The sequence below is a fragment of the Salvelinus alpinus genome, chromosome 35 (assembly GCF_045679555.1).
Source record: "Salvelinus alpinus chromosome 35, SLU_Salpinus.1, whole genome shotgun sequence".
In the NCBI taxonomy this organism is placed as follows: Eukaryota; Metazoa; Chordata; class Actinopteri; order Salmoniformes; family Salmonidae; genus Salvelinus; species Salvelinus alpinus.
Genome location: NC_092120.1, coordinates 21193513 through 21219278, shown reverse-complemented (window position 1 = coordinate 21219278; position 25766 = coordinate 21193513). Strand labels below are relative to the sequence as shown.

Here is a 25766-nt window from a genome sequence, read left to right as displayed (position 1 = left end):
TAGTTCGAGAAAGTCCACAATTTATGTCCAAATACCTCGTTGTTGTTCGTGCCTTGAGTTCACAAATCCAAATTCATGATGCGCGATCACTAGGTCCAGACGAAAAGTCAAAAATTTCCGTTACAGTCCGTAGAAACATGTCAAACGATGTATAGAATCAATCTTTAGGATGTTTTTAACATAAATCTTCAATAATGTTCCAACCGGAGAATTCCTTTCTCTTTAGAATTGCAATGAAACTCAGGTCGCTCTCACGTGTGGACGCGTGATCAGCTCATGGCACTCTGGCAGACCTGTTACTCAATCAGCTCTCATTCGCACCCACTTCACAGTAGAAGCCTCAAACAAGGTTCTAAAGACTGTTGACATCTAGTGGAAGCCTTAGGACGTGCAATATGACCCCATAGACACTGTATATTCGATAGGCAATGAGTTGAAAAACTCCAAACCTCAGATTTCCCACTTCCTGGTTGGATTTTCTTTCAGGTTTTCACTTGCCATGAGTTCTGTTATACTCACAGACATCATTCAAACAGTTTTAGAAACTTCAGAGTGTTTTCTATCCAATACTACTAATAATATGCATATATTAGCATCTGAGCCTGAGTAGCAGGATGTTTACTCTGGGCACGCTTTTCATCCGAACGTGAAAATGCTGCCCCCTAGCCCAAACAGGTTAACTTGGCTTTCGAAGACCTTAGAAAAGCAGGGTAGAATAGATATAGGTCTGTAACAGTTTGGGTCTAGAGTGTCTCCCCCTTTGAAGAGGGGGATGACCGCGGCAGCTTTCCACTCTTTGGGGATCTCAGACGATACGAAAGAGAGATTAAACAGGCTAGTAATAGGGGTTGCAACAATTGCAGAGGATAACTTTAGAAAGAGAGGGTCCAGATTGTCTATCCCAGCTGATTTGTAGGGGTCCAGATTTTGCAAATCTTTCAGAACATCAGCTATCTGGATTTGGGTGAAGGAGAAATGGGGGAGGTTTGGGCAAGTTGCTGTGGGGGGTGCAGGGCTGTTGACCGGGGTATGGGTAGCCAGGTGAAAAGCATGGCCAGCCTTGGAAAAATAGTTATTTAAATTCTCAATTATCGTGGATTTATCGGTGGTGACAGTGTTTCCTAGCCTCAGTGCAGTGGGCAGCCGAGAGGAGGTTCTCTTATTCACCATGGACTTTACAGTGTCCCAGAACTTTTTGGAGTTTGTGCTACAGGATGCAAATTTCTGTTTGAAAAAGCTAGCCTTTGCTTTCCTGACTGTGTATATTGGTTCCTAACTTCCCTGAAAAGTTGCATATCGCGGGGGCTATTTGATGCTAATGCAGTACGCCACAGGATGTTTTTGTGCTGGTCAAGGGCAGTCAGGTCTGGAGTGAACCAAGGGCTATATTTGGTACTGGTTCTACATTTTTTTTGAATGGGGCATGCTTATTTAAGATGGTGAGGAAAGCACTTTTAAAGAATAACCAGTCGTCCTCTACTGACGGAATGAGGTCAATATCCTTCCAGGATATCCAGGCCAGGTTGATTAGAAAGGCCTGCTCGCTGAAGTGTTTTAGGGAGCGTTTGACAGTGATGAGGGGTGGTCGTTTGACCACAGACCCATTACGGACGCAGGCAATGAGGCAGTGATCGCTGAGATCCTGGTTGAAAACAGCAGAGGTGTATTTAGATGGCAGGTTGGTCAGGATGATATCTATGAGGCTGCCCGTGTTTACAGATTTGGGGTTGTACCTGGTAGGTTCATTGATAATTTGTGTGAGATTGAGGGCATCTAGCTTAGATAGTATAACGGCCAGGGTGTTAAGCATGTCCCAGTTTAGGTCACCTAACAGTATGAGCTCTGAAGATAGATGGGGGGCAATCAATTCACATATGGTGCCCAGGGCACAGCTGGGGGCAGAAGGTAGTCTATAACAAGCGGCAACGGTGAGAGACTCATTTCTGGAAAGATGGATTTTTAGAAGCAGAAGCTCGAATTGTTTGGGCACAGACCTGGATAGTATGACAGAACTCTGCAGGCTATCTCTGCAGTAGATTGCAACTCCGCCCCCTTTGGCAGTTCTATCTTGTCGGAAAATGTTATAGTTAGGGATGGAAATTTCAGGATTTTTGGTGGCCTTCCTAAGCCAGGATTCAGACATGGCTAGGACATCCGGGTTGGCAGAGTGTGCTAAAGCAGTGAGTAAAACAAACTTAGGGAGGAGGCTTCTAATGTTAACATGCATGAAACCAATGCTTTTACAGTTACAGAAGTCAACAAATGAGAGCGCCTGGGGAGTAGGAGTGGAGCTAGGCACTGCGGGTCCTGGATTAACCTCTACATCAGAGGAGAAGTAGGATAAGGGTACGGCTAAAGGCTATAAGACCAGGCTATTTAGACCAGGTGAGGTTATTTAGACCAGGTAAAGGCTATTTAGATCAGGTGAGGTCACCACATGTGTGGGAGGTGAAACAAAAGGGCTAGCTAAGGCATATTGAGCAGGGCTGAAGGCTCTACAGTGAAATAAGACAATAATCACTAACCAAAACAGCAATGGACGAGACAGGCATGCGTAGCCGAGTGATCATAGGGACCAGTGGGAAGCTAGGAGAGCTGGAGACATGGCGATTCAGACAGCTAGCAGGCTGGGGCTAGCAAGAAGGGCCTTAGGGGGACGTCGTGACGGAAGAAGTCTGTTGTAGCCCCCTTGGACGGTTACGTCGGCAGACCAGACATGTTGGATCGGCAGGGCTCCGTGTAGGCAGTAAAAGGTTCCAGGTCAATTGGCAAAATAGGTATTGTAGCCCAAGAAAATGGCTTCAGCTAACAGTCCGATATACTCTAGACAGCTAGCGGACCGCAGCTAGCAGGCTAGCGGATGGGCCTTCAGGGGATGTCGCAACGGAGGAGCCTGTAGCAGTGGCTACCTGACTACTAGCTAGTAGCTAGTTAGCTGGCTAGCTGCTGTTGGGGTTTCTGGTTCTATAGTATAGAAAAAAGCAGATCCATACCACATTGGGTGATGCGGGTTGCAGGAGATTATGTTGAAACGGAGGTTAAAAATATGAAAAATATACGAAGGGTAAAAAAATATATATATACACGGGACACTACAAGAACAAGAAACTGAACTGCCACGCCATCTTGGAAACATGTATTCCTGAATTTATTTAGGCTTGCCATAACAAAGGGGTTGCATACTTATAGGCTCAAGACATTTCAACCTTCACATTTGTATTTGTAAACATTTTGAAAAACATAATTCCATTTTGACATTATGGGTTATTGTGTGTAGGCCAGTGACCAAAAATCTCAATTTAATCTATTTTAAATTCAGACTGTAAAACAACAAAATGTGGAAAAAGTCAAGTGTGGTGCCAGGAGAAAAACCTCTCCCTCAACGTCCGCAAGATAAAGGAGCTGATCATGGACTACAGGAAATGGAGGGCTGAGCACACCACCATTCACATCGATGGTGCTGTAGCGGAGCGGGTCGAGAGCTTAAAGTTCCTCTGTGTCCACATCACTAAGGATCTATCATGGTCCACACAAACCAACACAGTCGTGAAGAGGGCAGGACTACGCCTCTTCCCCCTCAGGAGGCTGAAAAGATATTCAAAGTTCTACAGCTGCACCATTGAGAGCATCTTGACTGGCTGCATCACAGCTTGGTATGGCAACTGCTTGTCATCCGATCGCAAGGCAATACAGAGGGTAGTGGGTATGACCCAGTACATCACTGGGACCGAGCTCACTGCCATCCAGGACCTCTAAACCAGGTGGTGTTAGTGGAAGGCCCTAAAAATTGTCCAAGATTCCAGAGATTCTATGTTACCGCACGGCAAGCAGTACTGATGCACCAAGTCTGGAACCAACAGGACCCTGAACAGCTTCTACCCCTAAGCCATAAGACTGATAAATATACTGAACAAAATATACACAAAACATGTAAAGTTGTTTCATGAGCTGAAATAAATGATCCCAGAAATGTTCCATACACACAAACGCTTATTTCTTCAAATGTGTTTATGTCCCTGTTAGTAAACATTTCTCCTTTGCCAAGATAATCCATCCACCTGACAGGTGTGGCATATCAAGAAGCTGCTTAAACAGCAAGATCATTACACAGGTGCACCTTGTGCTTGGGGAAAATAAAAGGTCACTAAAATGTGCAGTTTTGTCACAACGCCACAGATGTCTCAAGTTGAGGGAGCGTGAAATTGGTATGCTGACTGCAAGAATGTCCATTTGAGCTGTTGCCACAGTATTGAATGTTCATTTCTCTACCATAAACTGCCTCCAAAGTTGTTTTAGAAAATTTGGCAGTTCGTCCTTCCGGCCTCACAACCGCACACCACGTGTAACCACGCCAGCCCAGGACCTCAACATCCAACATATTTACCTGCAGGATCGTCTGAGGGGGGGTGGGGTTGCTGAGGAGTATTTCTGTCTGTAATAAAGCCCTTTTGTGGGGAAAAACTCATGCTGATTGGCTGGGCCTGGCTTGCATGTGGGTGGGCCTGGCTGCCAAGTGGGTGGGCCTACGCCTGCCAAGGCCCACCCATGGCCGGTCTCTCTGACAGAGCTCCAGAGTACCTCTGTGGAGATGGGAGAACTTTGCAAAAGGTCAACCATCTCTGCAGCATTCCACCAATCAGACCTTTATGGTAGAGTGGCCAGGAGGAAGCCAGTCCTCAGTAAAAGGCACGACAGCTCGCTTGGAGTTTGCCAAAAGGCACCTAAAGACTCTCAGACCATGAGAAACAAGATTCTCTGGTCTGATGAAACCAAGATCGAAGTCTTTGGCCTGAATGTCAAGCATCACGTCTGGAGGAAACCTGGCAGAGACTAGTCAGGATCGAGAGAAAGATGAAAGGAGCAAAGTACTGAGAGATCCTTTATGAAAACCTGCTCCAGAGCGCTCAGGACCTCAGACTGGGACAACGACCCTAAGAACACAGCCAAGACAATGCAGGAGTGGCTTCGGGACAAGTCTCTGAATGTCCTTGAGTGGCCCAGCCAGAGCCCAGACTTGAACCCGATCAAGCATCTCTGGAGAGACCTGACAGAGCTTGAGAGGATCTGCAGAGAAGAATGGGAGAAACTCCACAAATACAGGTGTGGCAAGCTTGTAGCGTCATAACCAAAAAGTCTTGATGCTGTAATCGCTGCCCAAGGTGCTTCAACAAAGTACTGAGTGAAGGGTCTGAATACTTATTTTCCACCATAATTTGCAAATAAATTCATTAAAAATCCTACAATGTGATTTTCTGGATTTTTTTTTCTCATTTTGTCTGTCATAGTTGAAGTGTACCTATGATGAAAATTACAGGCCTCTCTCATCTTTTTAAGTGGGAGAACCTGCACAATTGGTGGCTGACTAAATACTTTTTTGCCCCACTGTATGTATATATAGTACCAGTCAAAAGTTGACACATCTACTCATTCAAGGTTTTTCTTTATTTTTCGTATTTTCTACATTGTAGAATAATAGTGAAGACATCAAAACTATGAAATAACACATATGGAATCATGTAGTAACCAAAAAGGTGTTAAACAAATCAAAATATATTATATATTTTAGATTCTTCAAAGTAGCCACCCTTTGCCTTGATGACAGCTTTGCACACTCTTGGCATTCTCTCAACCAGCTTCACCTGGAAAGCATTTCAATTAACAGGTGTGCCTTGTTAAATGTTGTGACTATTTTTTGACCAATCAAAAACGATGCATACATTATATGACCGCTTGAGTGGACAGTCTCCCATTGGACTACCAGTGAAAAAGGTGTAAACTGAACGGGAAGGTGCTAACAAGTGTATGGTCGCTCTCTTTCTAAGTAACAGGACTACATGTATTCAATGTCTTCGCAGCATAACACAGGCCTAATCATATCTCCAGCAGTATCCTTATGAGCGCAGGTTGGTTCCCTGTTATTCTATGCCTGTACAAAGGAAATCGGTACTCCTTGATTCCACACTGAATTAATTCACCATTGGAGAACCAGTCATTTTCTAAGAGATTGATGCCCTTCCTTGCTTTCATGAGCAGAGAACTGTGACAAGACCAAATCAGTCATAGGCCTAGTGTACAACCTGTTCTAGCAATCATGTTGCAGAGAAACTACAAACCATAGCAAGCAGTCAATATAAAATTTAGATTGTAGTATTTGCATGTTTTCTGCCAGACTGAGAATACAGTATATTAATTAATTTCCCCTTCTGCCACTAAATGTAGTCAAAATGGAACATGCTGCACAACTGTAAATGTTGGCTTTGTGTATATCTTTGATGCCAGAAAACACTATACACCTCCATCACCTATATGTCTAGCTTACATCAAAGTTCACATCCTTCCTATTATAATGCTACTTTTTCTTCAATTAATAAAATAAATCAAGAATGGAACCAAATGTACAAATCAAGTCCTTGGCTCCCAAGCATCTTGTGATGGATGGCTAGTGTTGTGGATCATTGTGTTGTGGATCATTGTGTTGTGGATCATTGTGTACAAACAGATTCTGCCTACTACAGCAGCACTAGAAATTGGTCTGATGTGAATCTTGATTTCATACATATGTACTTACTGTCATCTCCAAGTTTGGACGCGTGCTCATTTATCAATTCTTCACCAACATCCACAATTTGCTCACTGTTTCTGTGGTTATCCTCCCTCCACTTCCGCAGCTTGTCTCTCATTTCTGTGAACACAATTATCAAAAACATTACAATTATCAAAACCTGCTAAATATCACAACGGTAGTGGATGGTAATGATCCTGAAGCAGCAGCCCTCTACTCGAGTAGGCAGTTCAGTGCACACTTTTTCTGGTTACTGGTCCAACTCTCTAAAACCTGGGCTACCTACTGGTTCCTGACATACAGTGCCTTCAGAAAGTATTCACACCCCTTTTTCCACATTTTGTTGTGTGGAATTAAAATGGATTTGTCATTTTTTGTCTAACACTAATATATCTTGATTACATAAGTATTCAAACCCCTGAGTCAATACATGTTAGAATTACATTTGGCAGCAATTACAGCTGTGAGTCTTTCTGGGTAAGTCTCTAGAGCTTTGCACACCTGGATTGTACAATTAGTTTGGCTGAGATAATGGATGGGCTGGACATGCCAGGAGAGGAGTTTGGATTGGTCTGCCATGTAGCATGCTTCTGTCTATAACGTGAGCTGATCAGTATGTGATGGCAGTCCTTTCTACCGCGCCGTTTTTGAAAGATATAACGTTAGCCATCGAGAACTACAAACGTTTTGCTACTTTTCTCAACATCATTGATGACCCCAATTTTGCAGGCGCTATCGACAGATCAGTTGGGAAAAGTGATGGGCTACTTTCTGCACACGCCACGGTCAGTGTGAACCGGAGTGACTTGACACAACGCTGGCCAGACAAGGGGTGTGCTCGTAAATTCACTCTGGCTATGTGCTCCGACAGAATAACTGAGGAATTTACGAACGCTCAACACCCGTTGAATATTGCCGGAGTAAGTAAACCTTCCCCCCCAATAAAAAAAAATAAATTGTTGCCAGCAGCACAGTTACAGTCACCAACGCTCTGGATAACATGAAAACAGTCACCAACGCTCTGGATAACATGAAAACAGCCTAACCAGGTCTGCTAGGGCGAGTAAAATGGTCAGAGTGAGATTCTCTCTCATTTGTGACCGGAAGTAGCCGATGTTAGCTTGGGTGCTTGACTGCCGTTGTGAGGACAGAACGCTCGGACCAACCCTACTGAACACTCCAAGAGCGAAACCCTCGGAATTTACGAACGGACAATCTGACAACGCTCTGAATTTACGAACGCCCAGAGCGCACTCTGGCACTCCATAATGAATTTACGAACACACCCGAGATGTAGCTACAAACAAAACTGAGTTAAATGGTTCCAGTCTGCCGTGAAGCGTTCATCCATGTATAAAGTTAAGAGTCTAGCTATATTTTCAGATAGGTTTCACATTTTGTAAGAAAGTAATTTTTATTGCAAGTTAAAGCGTACTGTTAGTTACAGCAGCTAGCAAACGTTAGCTTACTGGCTCGATAGCTAACGTTACGTTTATGATCTGTGTAGTAATATTATTAAAATCAGAAATCCATTTGCATTGCTAGTTATAGCCTAATGTTAGCTAGCTAACATTGAACCTAATTTGTTAGCTTTAGCTAACTTCAGATTCATACTACAGCTATGACAATGTTTGTATTGGTAGTAGTAGTATGAGTTGGGATTATGGTAGCTAGCTAGCTACCTACCTACATGTCTAAACAAGACTCCACTTCGGCCGGATTATTACATGACCCATCAAATTAGCCAGGTGTGTCTGGGGGTGATTACGGCCATCTATTGTATTTCATGAACATGTGTACATGTCTAGACATTAGTGACCCATCCACTTAGCTAGATGTGGCTGAGGGGTGGTTTTAGCATTTCCTTCACATGACCCATCAATTTAGACAAGTGTGTCAGGAAAGTGTAACCTAATAATGATAACATATTAATTAAGTGTTTTTATCTGGAAACATTCTGTTTTTGATATTACTACTATGCAAGTAACCACTTCAATGTACCATTTACGCCTTCTGTATCCTGTGCACGTGACAAATAAACTCAGATTTTATTTGATATTGCATGTGTTTACCACATGGCCTCACATGTGAATCCTTAAAGAGATGGGTGGGGCTAAGGCTTCAGAGAGTGTGAACGATGCTGAATGGGTGTAGATAAAGAAGAGCTCGCCAGAAGGTGTACCAAAACATTCAAGTACCATTTCCTCAAAAGTGGGGTTACAAGTTTATCAACTTTCAAAGCAGAATTACTTTCCCATTGTTCCTCAACTGCAGTGTATGATATAGCATTTTCTAGCTCTGAGTCTCTACTTTTAGTCAATGTAAAAAACACATTCTCAAATTTTGCTAAATAAGACTGAATCGAGGCGGTCGGTCACATATTTGGCCTTAGATTTTGCCTGTGCTTAAGCTCCATTCCGTTTCTTTTTTATCCTTAACGATTACACCCATAACATGATGCAGCCACCACTATGCTTGAAAGTATGGGGAGTGGTACTCAGTAATCTGTTGTATTGGATTTGCCTCAAACATAACACTTTGTATTCAGGACAAAAAGTGAATTGCTTTGCCACATTTTTTGCAGTATTACTTTAGTGCCTTGTTGAAAACAGGATGTATGTTTTGGAATAATTTTATTCTGTACAGGCTTCCTTCTTTTCACTCGGTCAATTAGCTTAGTATTGTGGAGTAATTGCAATGTTATTGATCCATCCTCAGTGTTCTATCACAGCCATTAAACTCTGTTTTAAAAAGTCACCACTTGCCTCATGGTGAGCGGTTTCCTTTCTCTCCAGGAACTGAGTTAGGAAGGATGCCACAGTCTTTGTAGTGACTGGGTGTACTGATACACGATTCAGAAGTGTAATTAATAACTTCACCATGCTCAAAGGATATTCAATGTCTGCTTTGTTCTCTTTTTACCCATCAATCAATAGGTCCCGTTCTTTGCGAGGCATTGGGAAACCTCCCTGGACTTTGTGGTTGAATCTGTAAGATAATTGTATATGTGGGGTACAGAGATGAGGTAGTCATCAGGATGTCATCCATTTTTACCTCAGAATGTTTATACCCAACACGATGACACAAGATCAATTGCTTAAAACAGATCAAAATCTTTGGGTTTGTACTATTGATTTTGTCATATGCGCTGGGGGTCGCAGGACTTAGAATGCAGTTACCCCAAATGTTTTCCCCCCTATTCTATTTATTTGAGAGTGTTATCGATGGATGTGATTAACAAAAAAAGTGTTGCATGGCTGTGGGCTTAAGGTCGTTGTCCTGTTGGAAGGTGAACCGTCGCCCCAGTCTGAGGTCCTGAGCGTTCTGGAGCAGATTTTCATCAAGGATCTCTCTGTACTTTGCTACGTTTATCTTTGCCTAGATCCTGACTAGTCTCCCAGTTCCTGCCGCTGAAAAAATCCCCAAAGCATGATGCTGCCAACACCATGCTTCACCATAGAGATGGTGCCAGCTTTCCTCCAGACATGACACTTGGCATTCAGGCCAAAGAGTTCAATATTTGTTTCATCAGACCAGAGAATCTTGTTTCTCATGGTCTGAGAGTCTTTAGGTGCCTTTTGGCAAACTCCAAGCGGGTAGCTTCCATCTATCTGGGCACTCTACCACAAAGGCCTGATTGGTGTAGTGCTGCAGAGATGGTTGTCCTTCTGGAAGATTCTCCCATCTCCACAGAGGAACTCTAGAGCTCTGTCAGAGTGACCATTGGGTTCTGGATCACCTCCCTGGCATTTTTTTGGTACCCTTACCCAGATCTGTACCTCGACACAATCCTGTCTCAGAGCTCTATGGACAATTGGAATGGTTTTTGCTCTGACATGCACTGTCAACCTTATATTGACAGGTCCACAAGTGGACTCCAATCAAGTTGTAGAAACATTGAGGATTATCAATGGAAACAGGATGCACCTGAGCTCAATTTCAAGTCTCATAGCGTAGGGTCTGAATACTTATGTAAATAAGGTATTTCTGTTATTTTTTAAATGAACTAACATTTCTAAACGTGTTTTCACTTTGTCATTATGGGGTATTGAGTGTAGATTGCTGAGGCATTTGTTTTATTCAATCAATTTCAGAACAAAGCTGTAATGTAACAAAATGTGGAAAAGGTCAAGGGGTCTGAATACTTCCCGATTTGGACACTTTAAAACGCTATTTTGGCATTGTCCTATTTATCAATATGTCTTGTCAACAGAAAACAGTAACAGCATAATTTTAAAAGTCAGTTTTAGGAATTCAATTACATTTACAACATTAACGTCCAATGGTATTGTACAAAACTAATCAGTTAACTGTTGAGTCCAAAAACGTGCTGTGATTTATTTTGATGGTAGACAAGAAATCACCAAAACGGGTTTTCCCTGCCTATTAGTAGTGTCCATTGCAAGACCGTGTATTTTAGCAAGCCAGCTAAAGAGGCAGAACAACGACAGCAGGCAGCTAGCTAACTTAGTTATAATCAGATGACAGGCGTAAGGTACTTAAACTGGCTAGCTAGTTTAGCCTGCTGTGTATCCTTGCAAACTCACACATGCTGTGGACTGTTAGCTACGACAACAATAACAGATTAAGCAATTCTTAACGTTAGCTAGCTAACTTCGATCATTCAGAAATAAGAAATCTAGGCAGAAATAATGCGCTAGCTAAGTGGCTATCTCGTGTTAGCAAACTGAAATAGCTAGCTAACAAGTCAGCAGCTGGCGTGATGAGATGGACATACGCAGCTACATTCGCCGAACGACAGCTAAACTGCACTACGTTGAATTATACATGGATTTAGAAACACACCTTCAATCATACAGTACATTATAACGTTTAATCGTCTGTGTTTACCTTCCCAGGTTACATCGTACATTTCTGACACCGACGCCATCGTTCTTGGCAGCACAGGTTTCACGTCATTGAACTGGGTGTGGCTTGTTTCTGCTGACCCTTTGATCTCTGAGTAGTGTGACCACAAGTGACCATCAGTCTACAAGCTCGAGAATAGTCAAATAGTCATATTTTTGAGACATGTTCAATGTATTTTGTTCATTTCTATGGACTTAAATATTTCTGCTGCTTCCGTAGTTTTTTCCTGCTATTAATATGAGTGTAATAAAAATTGTCAAAGACTCCAGCGGTACCGGAGCATCAAGTCTAGGTCCAAGAGGCTTCTAAACAGCTTCGACCCCCAAGCCATAAGACTCCTGAACACCTAAACAAATGGCTACCCAGACTATTTTCATTGCCCCCCCCCCCTTCTTTTACTGCTACTCTCTGTTGTTATCATCTATGCATAGTCACTTTAACAACTCTACCTACATGTACATATTACCTCAACTAACCGGTGCCCCCGCACATTGACTCTATACCCCCCTGACTCTGTACCCCCCTGTACATAATCTTGCTATTGGCTATTTTACTGCTGGTCTTTAATTACTTGTTACTTTTATTTCTTATTCTTATCTGTATTTTTTTTAACTGCATTGTTGGTTGGGACTCGTAAGTAAGAATTTCACTGTAAGATCTACACCTGTTGTATTCCGTGCATGTGACTAATAAAATTAGATTTATTATGATTGAGTGGTGGTGCGTAAACTGTCCATTTTTATTCATGGAAGTCAAATAATTGATGATTAACGGGAATGGTAAGAGAGGTAAGGACAAAATGTTACTTTAAGCATGGCTTGCTCAAAGGCTGTGTTTTAATTAAGCAGGCAAAGCTATCATGGATGTTCACTTTGAGGCAGCTGTTCAATCATTGGGGTAATTGAATCCTACTATCTGATGCATGGATTGCATCAGGTACCTGTCTACTTAATTTAACAATTGACACTCAGAGCAGACCACAGTTTCAACACCTGCAAAATGTAACTTTAATCCCTGCGGAGAGGATCATAACAGACTGGTTAGCATAAGAGTTATGACAGCGCTGGATGTTGGACTAGATGTAAACAAAAGCAATGCATGCACTTGCTCGGACCCTTTCCCCCATCATACCCAGGTATTAAATCTGACAACGCTGATTTACACATCGCCTCCAGTTATTATTCATGTAACTGGGCCTAAAATTACCCTGTTTCAACCGACCACAAAACAGGGCTTGAACCGTAACGCTAGCCCTCTCCAGAGGTTTAGGTTTCCGGGCTCTGCGATGCTGCTCACACTAAATGTATATTAATCTTACACCTAGCTTTCACGAGGCATGGTTAGATGTGTGGTTGTTACCAGGGAAGGCTGGAAAGGGGTCAGAGATGCTGTATAGTCTCATGCTTAGTTTTGTAATTTATTTTCTTCTGAGGTAGGTTAAGCAGACTGTCAGCAGAAGAATACTTGTGTGTTGAATGCACGTTTGAGATGCTGTGTTGTCCCTTTCTTTTCTTGATTTCCCTCTCAAGGGGCCTCTGACTGTCCCATGTCTCTGACTTTGTAAGTTACACGCCACACTCCACTACCACATTACACACTTGTTGAGGTGGACTCAGCACAAACTCACTTACAGAAACATTTCAGAATCCTGATGTCATCCCTTGTACCGCTCACTGCACTGTAGATACTTTGTTAATGTTCTATTGTCTGAGGTCAACAGGACTGTTTTTTTTACAGGACACTGCCATTGTAAAAAGGCAGAGCATGGTCATTATTGGGCAAGTACAAGTGTACAAGAGGACTATAAAATGTCATCATCTCTGTCAGGGATACAAAAAATAACATTATGTGCGGTTGAACTTACATTCAGCTCAAACGATCCGTGGACTTGTAATTTTCAAGTCTGCACATGGCAGTCAGTTGATATGTGGTCGGGTTTTTGCTGGAAACCAAAATACTGAGGCGACCACATTAAAACAAGCAAACACTGTCCTTCAGGGTAAAGGGCTTTCCCTTCTCTGCCAGGGTGCTGTTAAAGGCCAGGGCCCTGCTCTCTTCCCGACCCGCACCAATGACCAGAAAAGACAGTGGGGCCTGACTCAGAGGACGAGGCCATGATGGTAAAGGCCCTCTGTACCATGTACAGGTTTAACAAGCTGTCTTTAACGTTGTCAGCATGAGATGCAGCCGTATCTGGAGGTAGTGAAAGAAGAAAAAAAACATCCCAACATACGGCTGCTGTTTACCTTGGAGAATGTCACTCAGCTAGAATGTCACGATGAGGAGAGATCAATAGCAACCGTCCTGAAAACCCAAATTGTACTCCTTGACTGCTGCTTATGTAGGTTTTCATGCTGCGAGAGCCCCACGTATGGCACATGAGACAGGCAATACACTGAGTGTACAAAACATAAGAACAATTTCCTAATATTGAGCTGCACCTCACCCCATCCACTTTTGCCATCAGAACAGCCTCAATTCGTCAGTGCATGGACTCTACAAGGTGTTGAAAGTGTTCCACGGGGATGCTGGCCCATGTTGACTCCAATGCTTAACACAGTTGTGTCAAGTTGGCTGGATGTCCTTTGGGTGGTGGACCATTCTTGATACACACAGGGAACTGTTGAGCGTGAAAAACCCAGCAGCGTAGCAGTTCTGTACCCCCCTGTATATAGTCTCGCTATTGTTATTTTACTGCTGGTCTTTAAATACTTGTTACTTTTATTTCTTATTAACTGTATTTTTTTTTAACTGCATTTTTGGTTGGGACTTGTAAGAATTTTCCCGTAAGGTCTACTACACCTGTTGTATTCGGCGCATGCGACTAATAAACACGGGAAACTGTTGAGTGTGAAAAACCCAGCAGCGTTGCAGTTCTTGACTCAAACCGGTGTGCCTGGCACCTACTACCATACCCCGTTCACCCTCTGAATGGCACACATACACCATCCATGTCTCAATTGTCTCAAGGCTAAAAATCCTTATTTAACCTGTCTCCTCCCCTTAGTCTACACTGGTTGAAGTGGATGTAACAAGTGACATTAATAAGGGATCATAGCTTTCACCTGGATTCACCTGGTCAGTCTATGTCATGGAAAGAGCAGTTGTTCATAATGTTTTGTCCACTGTATATATTTTTTTCCTTTCAGTCTCCTTTCCTTGTCTTCAAAAAGACAGGCTTACAGTAGAACCACTGCACAGGCATTATATTTTGATTTCTGACAGAAGCAATCAGAGTTGGCAATCACTAAAATGAACAGTTACGGCCTGAAAATTGATGTGGAGTTTAGGTGCTCTGCGGTTTTGAAACAGTTCCTGTTAGTTTCCAGCCTTTTCTTTCTTTTTCACCGGTGTCATACAGTTGCGGAAAATGAAGACAGATGCAATTAGCAACAATGTTTGGGCTGAACCCTCTGGAGCCAGCTGTGCTGTGTCTGCTTTGAAAGCTGACTACAACCCCTGTCTGACCAAGTTGCTTTCAGCTCACCGCGAATCACTCTCTACAGATGACTTCAGCACACATTGCCTCTGATGATCTCCTCTCCGTAGCACCCTTTCACCTTACCCTTAGCCTGCGTGAGAGGCCCAGAGCGGGAAAACCGTGGGCCATCACAATTTAGCTACCTCACTCTCTCACTCACTCTCCCTAGGTTTCAATGCCAAGAACAATATTCAGCTCAATGTCAGCCCCCGCACAAGTAATTGACATTACTCACACAGTTAGAAGCTCAGGATGTATGGCTCCCCTGACACCTACTGTAGTAGTGTGATTGCTCATAGTGGAGTAGTGTATTACCACATGCAGTACATGATGTGTTGCTGGATTGGATTAATGTCCACCGTTCTTTCTCATTAAATTCATTTTAAACAAGTTTAACATCACCAGGCAAGAGAAGAATCTTAAAAGACTCATTCTCCATGTGTGTTCAGATGTGTTCACCCAGAAGTAACCCACTGCAATTTAGACATGTATGAAATGTCCCATCAAGATATGGGTTGATTTTAGAGGTACAAAATCAACTAAATCCCTAATTAAGTATGAGGCTTGAAGCTGAATTCAGATTTCCTTGACTTTATCCTAGTAGTTGAGCAGTCTATTCAACAATAGTGTGAGAGAAATGTTTTATCTTTCAATGCCAACCTTTATTTGAAATTTTAAAAAGGTGCTTGATATTATGCTGCACCATGGAACATCATTTCTTCTTTATCAGTTACTGTAACCTTAACGAAAGGATACAGATTCAGACTTTGAATTGTGACTTCTCACGCACATATGATACGCCATACAGTGACCAATCTGTCATCTACTGTAGAGAGCCTCTTTCATGTTTGGATGTTGATTTCCTCATATAACTTTATACTGGCACTGATTAAGTTTACTCTGAGTAGAGCCTAAATTTGAGTGTCCTTTAAGAGCTACCCTCACAGATGGTGGCCCTTCTCAGTAACGGTATCCTGAGCAGTAGTGGTCTGACCTTTAGCCCAAAGCTATTGCTACAGCTTGAAACATGGTACACTTCTACATCCTCCTGGGGGTCAGAGTTGAGGTTTACCATTTAGAGGAGTTATGGCCCTTTTCACTCTCATAATTACTTTCCTCCAATTGTTTTGAGACTGGTTTTCTTCTGAGCCTTCAACTAAGTTACATAAATATATGCAACTGCAATCATTCCAGAAATTCCGAATCCAGACGAAGAAGTATAAATGAATCCCATCCCATCTTCGACAGAAGCCATTGCTAAATAGCATGCTCATGGAGTTATTGGATTTCACATGTCTTTTCCAGTAAGAGTGTCCATGACCACACATTTGGAGATAACAAGGCATTCCCTGTAATGTCATGTTTTCAGAGAAAATTGCAGAGGGGAAATCAAGCTATGCATGTCATGAGGAGTGAGCATGGGAACAGAGTTTGGTGAGGTACTGTAGAGTTGGGGCCGAGCGAGTCAAATATTCTCTCTCTTTTTCTGAGTGGATAATATTACTGAAGTGTACCAACTACAGGATTCCAGCATCAAATGAACATACATACTTACAACACACACACACAAACACACACACAACTTCTCCTCTCTCTTTCCGAAAGACATAATATGACACGTGGCCACGTGAGGATTCTCCGGGGTTAGAAAAGTATTTACATGTTACTCTTGGTGTAAAAAGTTGACATGTGCTGTGCAGATGCTCTGCCATGCTTGGTGCAACTGGGTGCCTTGCCTGAGAGTTTGTATTGTTTTCTAGCCCCCTGGCTCGGTCGATAACCCCGATCCCACTGCCATCGAATCGGACGCTGCTGATGTCAGCATTGGGCTCTGGATCAGGAGTGTGGGCTGCTGATTTATAACCTGACACAGACCGCGCGCGAGGTGATGCATATCTAAAAGAATAATTGAAATTCATATGAGATACTGGCATTCAGATTGAGAAGAGACGCTTGGCTTTGCAACATCCAGCACAGAGACATTTGTCTTCAGATCGTTTTGATTTATTTTTTGACAGATATTAGAGAGAAGAGAGGCTGGTGGTGGAGGTCTTTGGCACTGTCTGCCTTCATCCCTCTCTTGGAATCGTTGACCGAGGAGGTTTTCAGAGAACTACAGAGCTGAGGTTTTTCATGGAATCCCTGGCTTATCACTATTGGCCCTTTAAGTTGATCCAGTTAGGAAAAGCTGAAAAGTATTTATCCTCTGAAAGACACACACATCAAGAGTTGGATCATTTTTCTGCATGCTGAAATATGTTGTTGTTTCTGACAGCATCCTTTTACTGGAGTGAGATATACTGACAGATGGATCGTGTGTGGCCACAAACCCACACAGTCTCCAAAGGCCTCCGCCTATAGCGTTCACAACATTTACATTTTAATTCAAGGAAACAGAAATGAGCATGTGGATCTGTGTATTTACGGCAGTTATCGGTGTAGTGTTTTACAAGGCTCCACTCTGGATCACTTTCTTCATTAGAATGGCTGTGTGATATTTCCGTGTCTTGCTGGGATCTCCTCATTAGTTATGTGTTTTTGCCTGTACTACATGGTTTGGTTGACAGAGAAGCACCTTGGCAGTGGTCGACGAGACTAAGATACAGTCAGAAATATTACCCAGCCTATATAGCTAATTTGGAGACCACCCTGCCTCCGCCACAGAGATTGAGTGTGATGCAGAACAACGGGGGAGGGGGAGGTTCAACAATAACTGCTTAAACAATAACTCCCCACAGCTACATGCTGAACTGAGGCGCATGCAGTGGGGCCTTGCAATACACAGAGAGCGAGTGTGGTCTCAGGCCGTCCAGCTGGAAAGGTCTGCTTTGGGTTGACCCCAATGTCCTGGTGCTGTCTCCAGAGTCTGGCTCCAAGGTTCCAGTTTCTATCCCAGTCTGTCAAGATCTTGGACTAGGCCCTCCAGTTCTGGACGGTCCAGACTGGAACCCATCTAATGAGAGAACAAAATAAATGAGGGGTAAATAATTGTGTGTGCACGTTTATTTTAAACGCTAGGAAAACAAAGTGCATGCTCTTTAACCGATTGCTGCCCACACCCTCCCGCCCGACTAGCATACCTACTCTGGACGGTTCTGACCTAGAATATGTGGAGAATTACAAATACCTAGGTGTCTGGTGAGACTGTAAACTCTCCTTCCAGACTCACATTAAGCATCTCCAATCCAAAATTAATCTAGAATCGGCTTCCTATTTCGCATCAAAGCCTCCTTCACTCATGCCGCCAAATTTACCCTTGTAAAACTGACTATCCTACCAATCTTTGACTTCGGCGATGTCATTTACAAAATAGCCCCCAGCACTCTACTCAGCAAACTGGATGTAGTCTATTACAGTGCCATCCGTTTTATCACCAAAGCCGAATATACTACCCACCACTGTGACCTGTATGCTCTCGTTGGCTGGCCCTCACTACATATCCGTCGCCAAACCCACTGGCTCCAGGTCATCTATTCTTACCTAGTCTTTGCTAGGTAAAGCCCTGCCTTATCTCAGCTCACTGGTCACCATAGCAACACACACCCGTAGCAAGCGCTCCAGCAGGTATATTGCACTGGTCATCCCCAAAGCCAACACTTCCTTTGTCCGCCTTTCCTTCCAGTTCTCTGCTGCCAATGACTGGAACAAATTGCAAAAATCTCTGAAACTAGAGTCTTATATCTCCCTCTCTAACTGTAAGCATCAGCTGCCTGAGCAGCTTACTGATCACTGTACCCGTACACAGCCAATCTGTAAATAGCCCACCCAACTACCTCACCCCCATATTATTACTTACCCTCTTGCTCTTTTGCACCCCAGTATCTCTACTTGCACATCATCATCTACACATCTATCACTCCAGTATTAATGCTAAATTGTAATTATTTTCACCTCTAGGGCCTATTTATAGCCTTACCTTCCTACTCTTCTACATCTGCACACACTGTACATAGATTTGTTTATTGTGTTATTGATTGTAAGTTTGTTTATGTGTAACGCTGTGTTGTTGTTTTTGTCGCACTGCTTTGCTTTATCTTGACCAGGTCGCAGTTGTAAATGAGAACTTGTTCTCAACTGACCTACCTAAATAAAGGTGAAATAAAAGGTTTAAATTTTTTTTAAGAATCTATGGTAACACCTCTCAGTGTCAAAAAAGGGTCAGAGTGCGTAGGCGTGCATTCTGCATTCACAAGTACATTCTGAGGAGTCTGCATCACAAAGTTTCCACACAGAAGTAGTACCAACATCCGGTACTACTAGGGCTACTATTGAAAATAGTTCTGCCTTCCGCAGTCACGTTACCACCCATTTCCATACACAGTGAGTAAACACAACATTCAAGAATGTTCCCGTGTGGCTCAGTTGGTAGAGCATGGCCAAGCGCCAGGGTTGTGGGTTCAATTCCCACGGGGGGACCAGGGTTCATTTCCCACGGGGGGACCAGGATGAATATGTATGAACTTTCCAATTTGTAAGTCGCTCTGGATAAGAGCGTCTGCTAAATGACGTAAATGTAAAAAAGAAGATTCCAATATGATAGGCTAGACCACCTTAGTTTTATGTAGTACAGCACTTTAAACCTTTGTCGCAGCCGGCCCGCCAGTGAGGGCATATATCTTTGGATGTCAACTGTGCACACATGAGCATGGGCTGTGAGCTATGAGCTCACTCAGCGCATTAGTAAAGTACAGTAGCCCTATAAAAGAATAACATTCAAAATGTGGTCTGCCCTGAAGCCTATAGACCTCAGAGCAGTGTTCAGGTCCAAGAAAGGCTCAGGTTCAGTAGCCTCAAATGACTAACGCGGGCAGGTCCCCTTTTGCTGTGTAAGTGTTTCCCTCTAGTTGGAACCTCGATGTGTTAATCACCTTAGCTCTCACAGTTTCCTAAAACGTCCACCAAGCCACAATTGGGTATGATTCACTGTAAAACACATAGGCCTAATTCTGCTTTTCAGAGTAAGGAAATAACCCGCTGAAAGGATCCAGCAAGGGAAGGTGATCACAGCTTTTTGAGTGACTCTGAAACCTGATGGATGTTTATTTGGGGTAAATTGTGTAGTTTGTGTGATCACTTTTATCAAATGAAATGTGCATGCCACATAATTCAAATCCAGCACAGTATCCCCTTAGTGTTCTACTAGGGGGAAATGTGAATAGCTTCTGAAATAAAAAATGTTAACCTTCAACAGAAAACTGATTCAATCTTAAGAGAGTATTCCCTTGCCTGACTTTTCCCAACATACTCCCCAGGGCACCTTCATTAAAAACACTGGCTGGTTGAAATAAGAGAAAACCAAACTCTTTAGTGTTTGAATCACTCTTTCAAACACACAAGATCCTTTGTCAATTATAATGTAGCTTGTGCTATTTAACCTGTGGTTGAAACGTATTCATTGGCTGTTGTTTGCAAATGTAGGTTAGGCCTTCTCCAGATGAATTTGTACATTTCTGTACCATGGTGTGTTTTGTTGGGTATGTTCAATAAAATAAGTCAAATACAAAATCTGCAATCAAAGTTGGAAGAGAAGTACCAGTCGTATCAGGGTTGGTTGTCATAACATTGACACTTTCACTTTGCAAAAATATATCCCTATATCTTACGATTAAAAAGACTGAGGAAGACAAATCTTAACATAAAAGATATAAAAGACTAAACAGTGCACTTCTTCTGAGTAAAACCAAACCACTTAGTAATAGCTGGTAATTTCTTCATAATAAACCATGAATAATTGTTTCACAGGCATTTTCATGGACCCTAACCCTAACCCAAACCCATCCCAAGTAGTAAAACTGGCAAATAAGTGAATATGTGTAACGGTCATCTGTTGAAGGTGTGGACCAAAGCGCAGAGTGGTAAGTGTTCATGCTTTTTTATTGAAACTGAACACTAAGAACAAAATAACAACGAGAATAACCGAAACAGTCCTGTCAGGTACTAAACAGAAAATAACTACCCACAAAAACCAGGTGGGAAGAAGCTACCCAAGTATGGTTCTCAATCAGAGACAACGATAGACAGCTGCCTCTGATTGAGAACCACACCCGGCCAAACACAAAGAAATACAAAACATAGAAAATGAACATAGAATGCCACACCCAAATCACACCGTGACAATATGCAGAATTTGTCAAAGCACTAAGCATATTTGGCACCATTTTCACAAAAGGAATGCTGTTCAGTCAGTGGTGATCCAAATGATAAAAAAGATTAGGCTATATCATAAAACAAAAAAAGCTATTTTTAGAGTGAAGTCACTGCTAGGCCTACAAGTATGTGAGCCAAATGGAAGTGTGGTTGCCAAATGGAGGCATGTTTGTCTTTTTGAAAGATGGGTCTATTCTTTGGCAAATATTTTATCCACTTCAGAACTGGCTGGGTAAATATAGTTTACCATTGGCCAAAATAATGCTAAATGATCAGTGTGTCAGTTATTGATGATTGTGAGGAAATTAAAGGTTTAAATCGCTCCCTGAACAAAATAACAAACTAGCGAGCATCTAGAGATCAAATTACAGGGACATTTGTTAAATTTGTGCAAAAACAATCAAATTAACAATACAATTAAAAGATCTGAAATATATTTTACTCAAAAAGACCTTACTCAAAACTCTTGGGCAGAGGACACAAAGGAGCAGTGCTGGTGTTTTACTGACCTTTTTCTTCTTCTTCAAGTTTTAAAGATCACAGATTTTAAGTCAGGGCTGACTGTGTCTGAAGCACCCAGTAAAACAGCATCGGCCATGGTGAGTGTTTTTTTAAATTTTAACTTGTGTGCTTTAACCATTTGTACATTGTTACAACACTGTATATATATAATATAACATTTGTAATGTCTTTATTGTTTTGAAACTTACATTTACATTTAAGTCATTTAGCAGACGCTCTTATCCAGAGCGACTTACAAATTGGTGCATTCACCTTATGAAACTTCTGTATGTGTAATGTTTACTGTTAATTTGTATTGTTTATTTCACTTTTGTATAATATCTACCTCACTTGCTTTGGCAATGTTAACACATGTTTCCCATGCCAATAAAGCCCCTTGAATTGAATTGAATTGAGAGAGAGAGAGACAGAGAGAGAGAGAGAGAGAGAGAGATTCCTAGTAACAAGGGGGTAATTGTTTGGGGCTATAGGACAGTGCCATGTGGTTGTCAAGCAAACAAGGTAGTAGTGGAACCTATTAGAGACGGACCATTTAGTATCTGATATTGGCTCTTCACTGCTGGGTATGGCCAACACATGGGCATTTTTATGAGGCATCTGCTGAAGTGAGGAAAAAAGGGTTTGCTTTTGCTGGGTAGTCAAGACCCTAATAACTGTGTAGGCAGGCAGAAAACCAAAATGTTTAATTAGCCTTATTATTATTATTTAATCAGCCTTATTATTATTATTTAATCATGTCTACGTTTATTTAAATCTCTGTGTTTTCCCATGTGCTTTATTTCATTGTGAAGAGTCAGTCTTTGAGCTTGGTGAACTCTATTAGACACTTCTCTGTTGGAGACATATTGGTGGGTTCTGGGGAGGCTCAATGTTTTCAATTTCAACAAGTTCACTTGGCAAAGAACTCCCTCTTCATAAATGACATGTTTCATTGTATCAACACTACAGTGACATGATGGTAGTCTTGAAAGGTTTACTACATAGTCATGCTTCCTTTTGAGTGGGCCTATGCAGGAGAAAAGCTGAATACACATTTCCATATGAGCACACCACATTATAAAATATCTTCATGAGACAGCCCTGCAAATCACAAGAGAAGGAGTTGTACACTCACAACACAAGTTCAACAATATTAACTAATTGGTTGCCAAAGGGATAACTTAATAATATTCTAATTGCAAAGTCTAATTAGAAGAAAATGTCTTCATGCACATGCCATTATCAGGAACAATTAAAAATAAATAAACTAAATTAGGACTGGAAAATTGTTAGACAGTATTTGCACTTACCCGCAAGGTACTTTACCAGTGTTGTACATTTGGTTTATTAGTTGAAGGCTACTCAATCCACTCATTTGTTGTATCTTGTCTACAAAACTGCCTGAGAAAAAAAGAACGTCTTGAATATGAATCTTGAACGCTACAATTAATCTTGAATGCTACAATGTGCCTCCAATTCGCTTTGTTGGACCAGCCAGTTAAAATAAAGTACAGTATAATTAGACATGGTCATTATCGTCGTTATGCTCATTAAAATAGTAGTTAATAATAGTTTATAATCAATATGGCCAATCCGTGCAGGTACTGATGCTGAAAGTGACGTTGATTGGTCAAATTACGTAACACGTTCTCGCGTCTACTTCCTCCTCTCTCGCGGTGAAAATGGCGGAGTACGACCTTACCACCAAAATTGCCCATTTTTTGGACCGACATCTCGTCTTTCCTTTGCTGGAATTCCTTTCTGTCAAAGAGGTAAATGCGTGTGTTATGTTAAGTTGTACTTACAATCTTTTTTCGGTAGAAGTGTGTAAATAACCCATGTAAATAATGTAAACGCCACGTGCGTGAAAGAGTCGCGCATGAATTTTGGGCCTCGCGCTGTTTCAGGGCCAACAGCACAGACAGCTGAACTAGCTTGCTAGCTAGCACATGCTTCGTCGGTTAGCTAGTTATATTGGTTATTTAGTAAACGATATGTTGGTGTCAGTGTGATGTATATTAACGTATTGTATAACCTTAACTTCAGCACACTTGCTAACGTTAGCTAACTTTATTTTTTAAACCTAGGGTAACAGTAGTTAGCTAACTAACGTTTACCGGCACTGGCGGCTGCTGCTAATTTAATCATGCTAACGTTACTTATCTGGCTAGCCTAGTGAACAAACATTTGCTACGTGCGTTGAGCTTTTATTTTTCAACATTGCTATCTGCAGATCTTGGTAACATGACTCCTATATGCTAGCGAGATCCTCGTCTCAGTGTATTTAACAATAGTGTGTCCTTGTCAACTAGGTAACGTTAAATGTTATTGTTGTTAGTTAGCTACCTAGAAAGGTTGATGACTAGTTAACTATAAACGCTAGATATTCATTTAAAGTAACGTTACCACAAGGCAATAACATAAAATCACGATGCCCAGCGCTTACCCGTGACGTTGCACAACGATTGAAGTTAATAAAGGGCCATCCACACCAAGGACCATAACTAAAAAATTATACACAACTCGAAACCTTGGCGAGCATCCACACCAGCGGTAGGCTGGAAAATAGAACGAGTCAAAATTCACCCAAGGCTGAAAAAAGGCAAAAGAACGTTGGCTAAACTGGAACACCAGCGTGAGTCCATAGCAAATAAATGGAATCGAACGTTTTTGACTCGAGTGACGCTTAGAATTCCATTTTGCCTTTGCCTAAATGTCACCAAAAAATTTATCCCTTTTTATTTTACTACTACAGTCTGTTCTTAAGACTAAACTGAAAAAGAACTTGTGTAGAAAGTAAACATCAGCACCTGGATGGTGCCAAGTGTGCTTATGTCTGCATTTTCTATTTTATTTAACCTTTTATTTAATTAGGCAAGTCCGTTAAGAACAATCTTATTTACAATGATGGCCTACCAAAGGCAAAAGGCCTCCTGCAGGGTCTGGGATTCAAAATAAAAAATATATAATTATTTACATTTAACATTTAAGTCATTTAGCAGACGCTCTTATCCAGAGCGACTTACAAATTGGTGCATTCACCTTATGATATCCAATTATAGCAAATATAATTATAGGACTAAACACATCACGACAAGAGACAACACCACCATAGAGAGACCTGAGATGACGACATAGCAACACATGACAACACAACATGGTACAAACATTATTGGGCACAGACAACAGCACAAAGGGCAAGAAGGTAGAGAAAACAATCACAACACATAACGAGGAAGTAAGAAAGAAATGGCTATTTCTGTTCTAGCGATCGATGATGGCAGAGTACGGTGCCCAGCCTTACATAATTAGAAAGGAGAGATTCTCATGTTTAAAATGGTGTACAATTTGTAAAATCAAAATATACACGTTGCGAGATATTTGGCTAAATAAACAGACATACCTATTTCCCTTCAGGAAACAATGGGACGACCTCAGAGTTCCATGAGTAATTTTTTTATGTTTACATTTAAACTACAGCGACGTGGGCAGGTCTCATTGCCAACAATAGCAAAGCAGGCATTGTGACAGAACAATAGGCTGGGAATAGAACGTTCGGAAGGCGAGTTGGTGCCACGGTGCTCAATAGAACTAATCGTAGCTGGTAGGGTGAAAAATGCCCTAAAATAAGGCCTGTTTTTTCCCCCATGATTACTTCAAAACTACGGCTAGCAGCTATGACGTTTGGTAATTTTATGAAACGGAGCTCCACAACGGATGCAATGAACTAGTTTTTCTCAGAAAAATGCATTGTTAAAAATGTAATCCAGCCTACCAGCACATTGTTTATCATTCTGCAGGACACCTGCCACTAATTCAACAGATCCTACTGCATGCTGTAGGCCTTTTAATAAGGTGTTAACACAAGACCATCCAGTGCTTCAGGGTGTGTTCATTGTCCAAAGTGACAACTGCACATAATACTTACATGTACGTGTAATATAGAAACTCATATTTTAAATTTAGTTATTCAAAAACAAATGCTGTTTAGCCACTTGTGGTTTGCAAGTGAATTCCATTTTTCTAATGATTATCAATTTGTTTAGATCTTTTTTGCTGTGCTCATGTCTGACCTGTGAGACAGTTCATTTGGCCTAGGACTGTTTTACATTTAGCAATAGCAAGCCTCCTTCACTCAAGGAAAAGGCTATTAGCCTAGTATAAACAATAATAAAAAATTAAAAAAGAATATATCAAATAGCTTTT

General features: G+C 41.7%; 2 protein-coding genes and 1 long non-coding RNA gene across 4 annotated transcripts in view; 1 reads left to right on the top strand and 2 right to left on the bottom strand.

Annotated features, from left to right (window-relative positions):
• Window positions 1-11525, bottom strand: part of LOC139564686 (ER membrane protein complex subunit 2) — a 58340-nt gene extending 46815 nt beyond the window's left edge. For both annotated transcript variants that reach the window (XM_071384443.1, XM_071384444.1), the window contains exons 1-2: window positions 11414-11525; window positions 6569-6682 (exon numbers count right to left, since the gene is read on the bottom strand). In XM_071384443.1, coding sequence (XP_071240544.1) covers window positions 6569-6682; window positions 11414-11453 — 154 coding nt within the window. In that variant the 5' untranslated portion in view covers window positions 11454-11525. The remainder of the gene's footprint in view (window positions 1-6568; window positions 6683-11413) is intronic.
• Window positions 11526-17272: 5747 nt separating this feature from the next.
• LOC139564681 (uncharacterized) lies at window positions 17273-24129 on the bottom strand. The gene is made up of 3 exons (XR_011672801.1): window positions 24007-24129; window positions 22871-22961; window positions 17273-17865 (listed from the first exon to the last, which is right to left on the bottom strand). It is a non-coding gene; the product is annotated as an uncharacterized lncRNA (long non-coding RNA).
• Window positions 23161-25766, top strand: part of LOC139564680 (eukaryotic translation initiation factor 3 subunit E) — a 48844-nt gene continuing 46238 nt past the window's right edge. Inside the window, exon 1 of the mRNA XM_071384422.1 lies at window positions 23161-23332. Within this exon, the coding sequence (XP_071240523.1) occupies window positions 23243-23332 (90 nt within the window). The 5' untranslated portion in view covers window positions 23161-23242. The remainder of the gene's footprint in view (window positions 23333-25766) is intronic.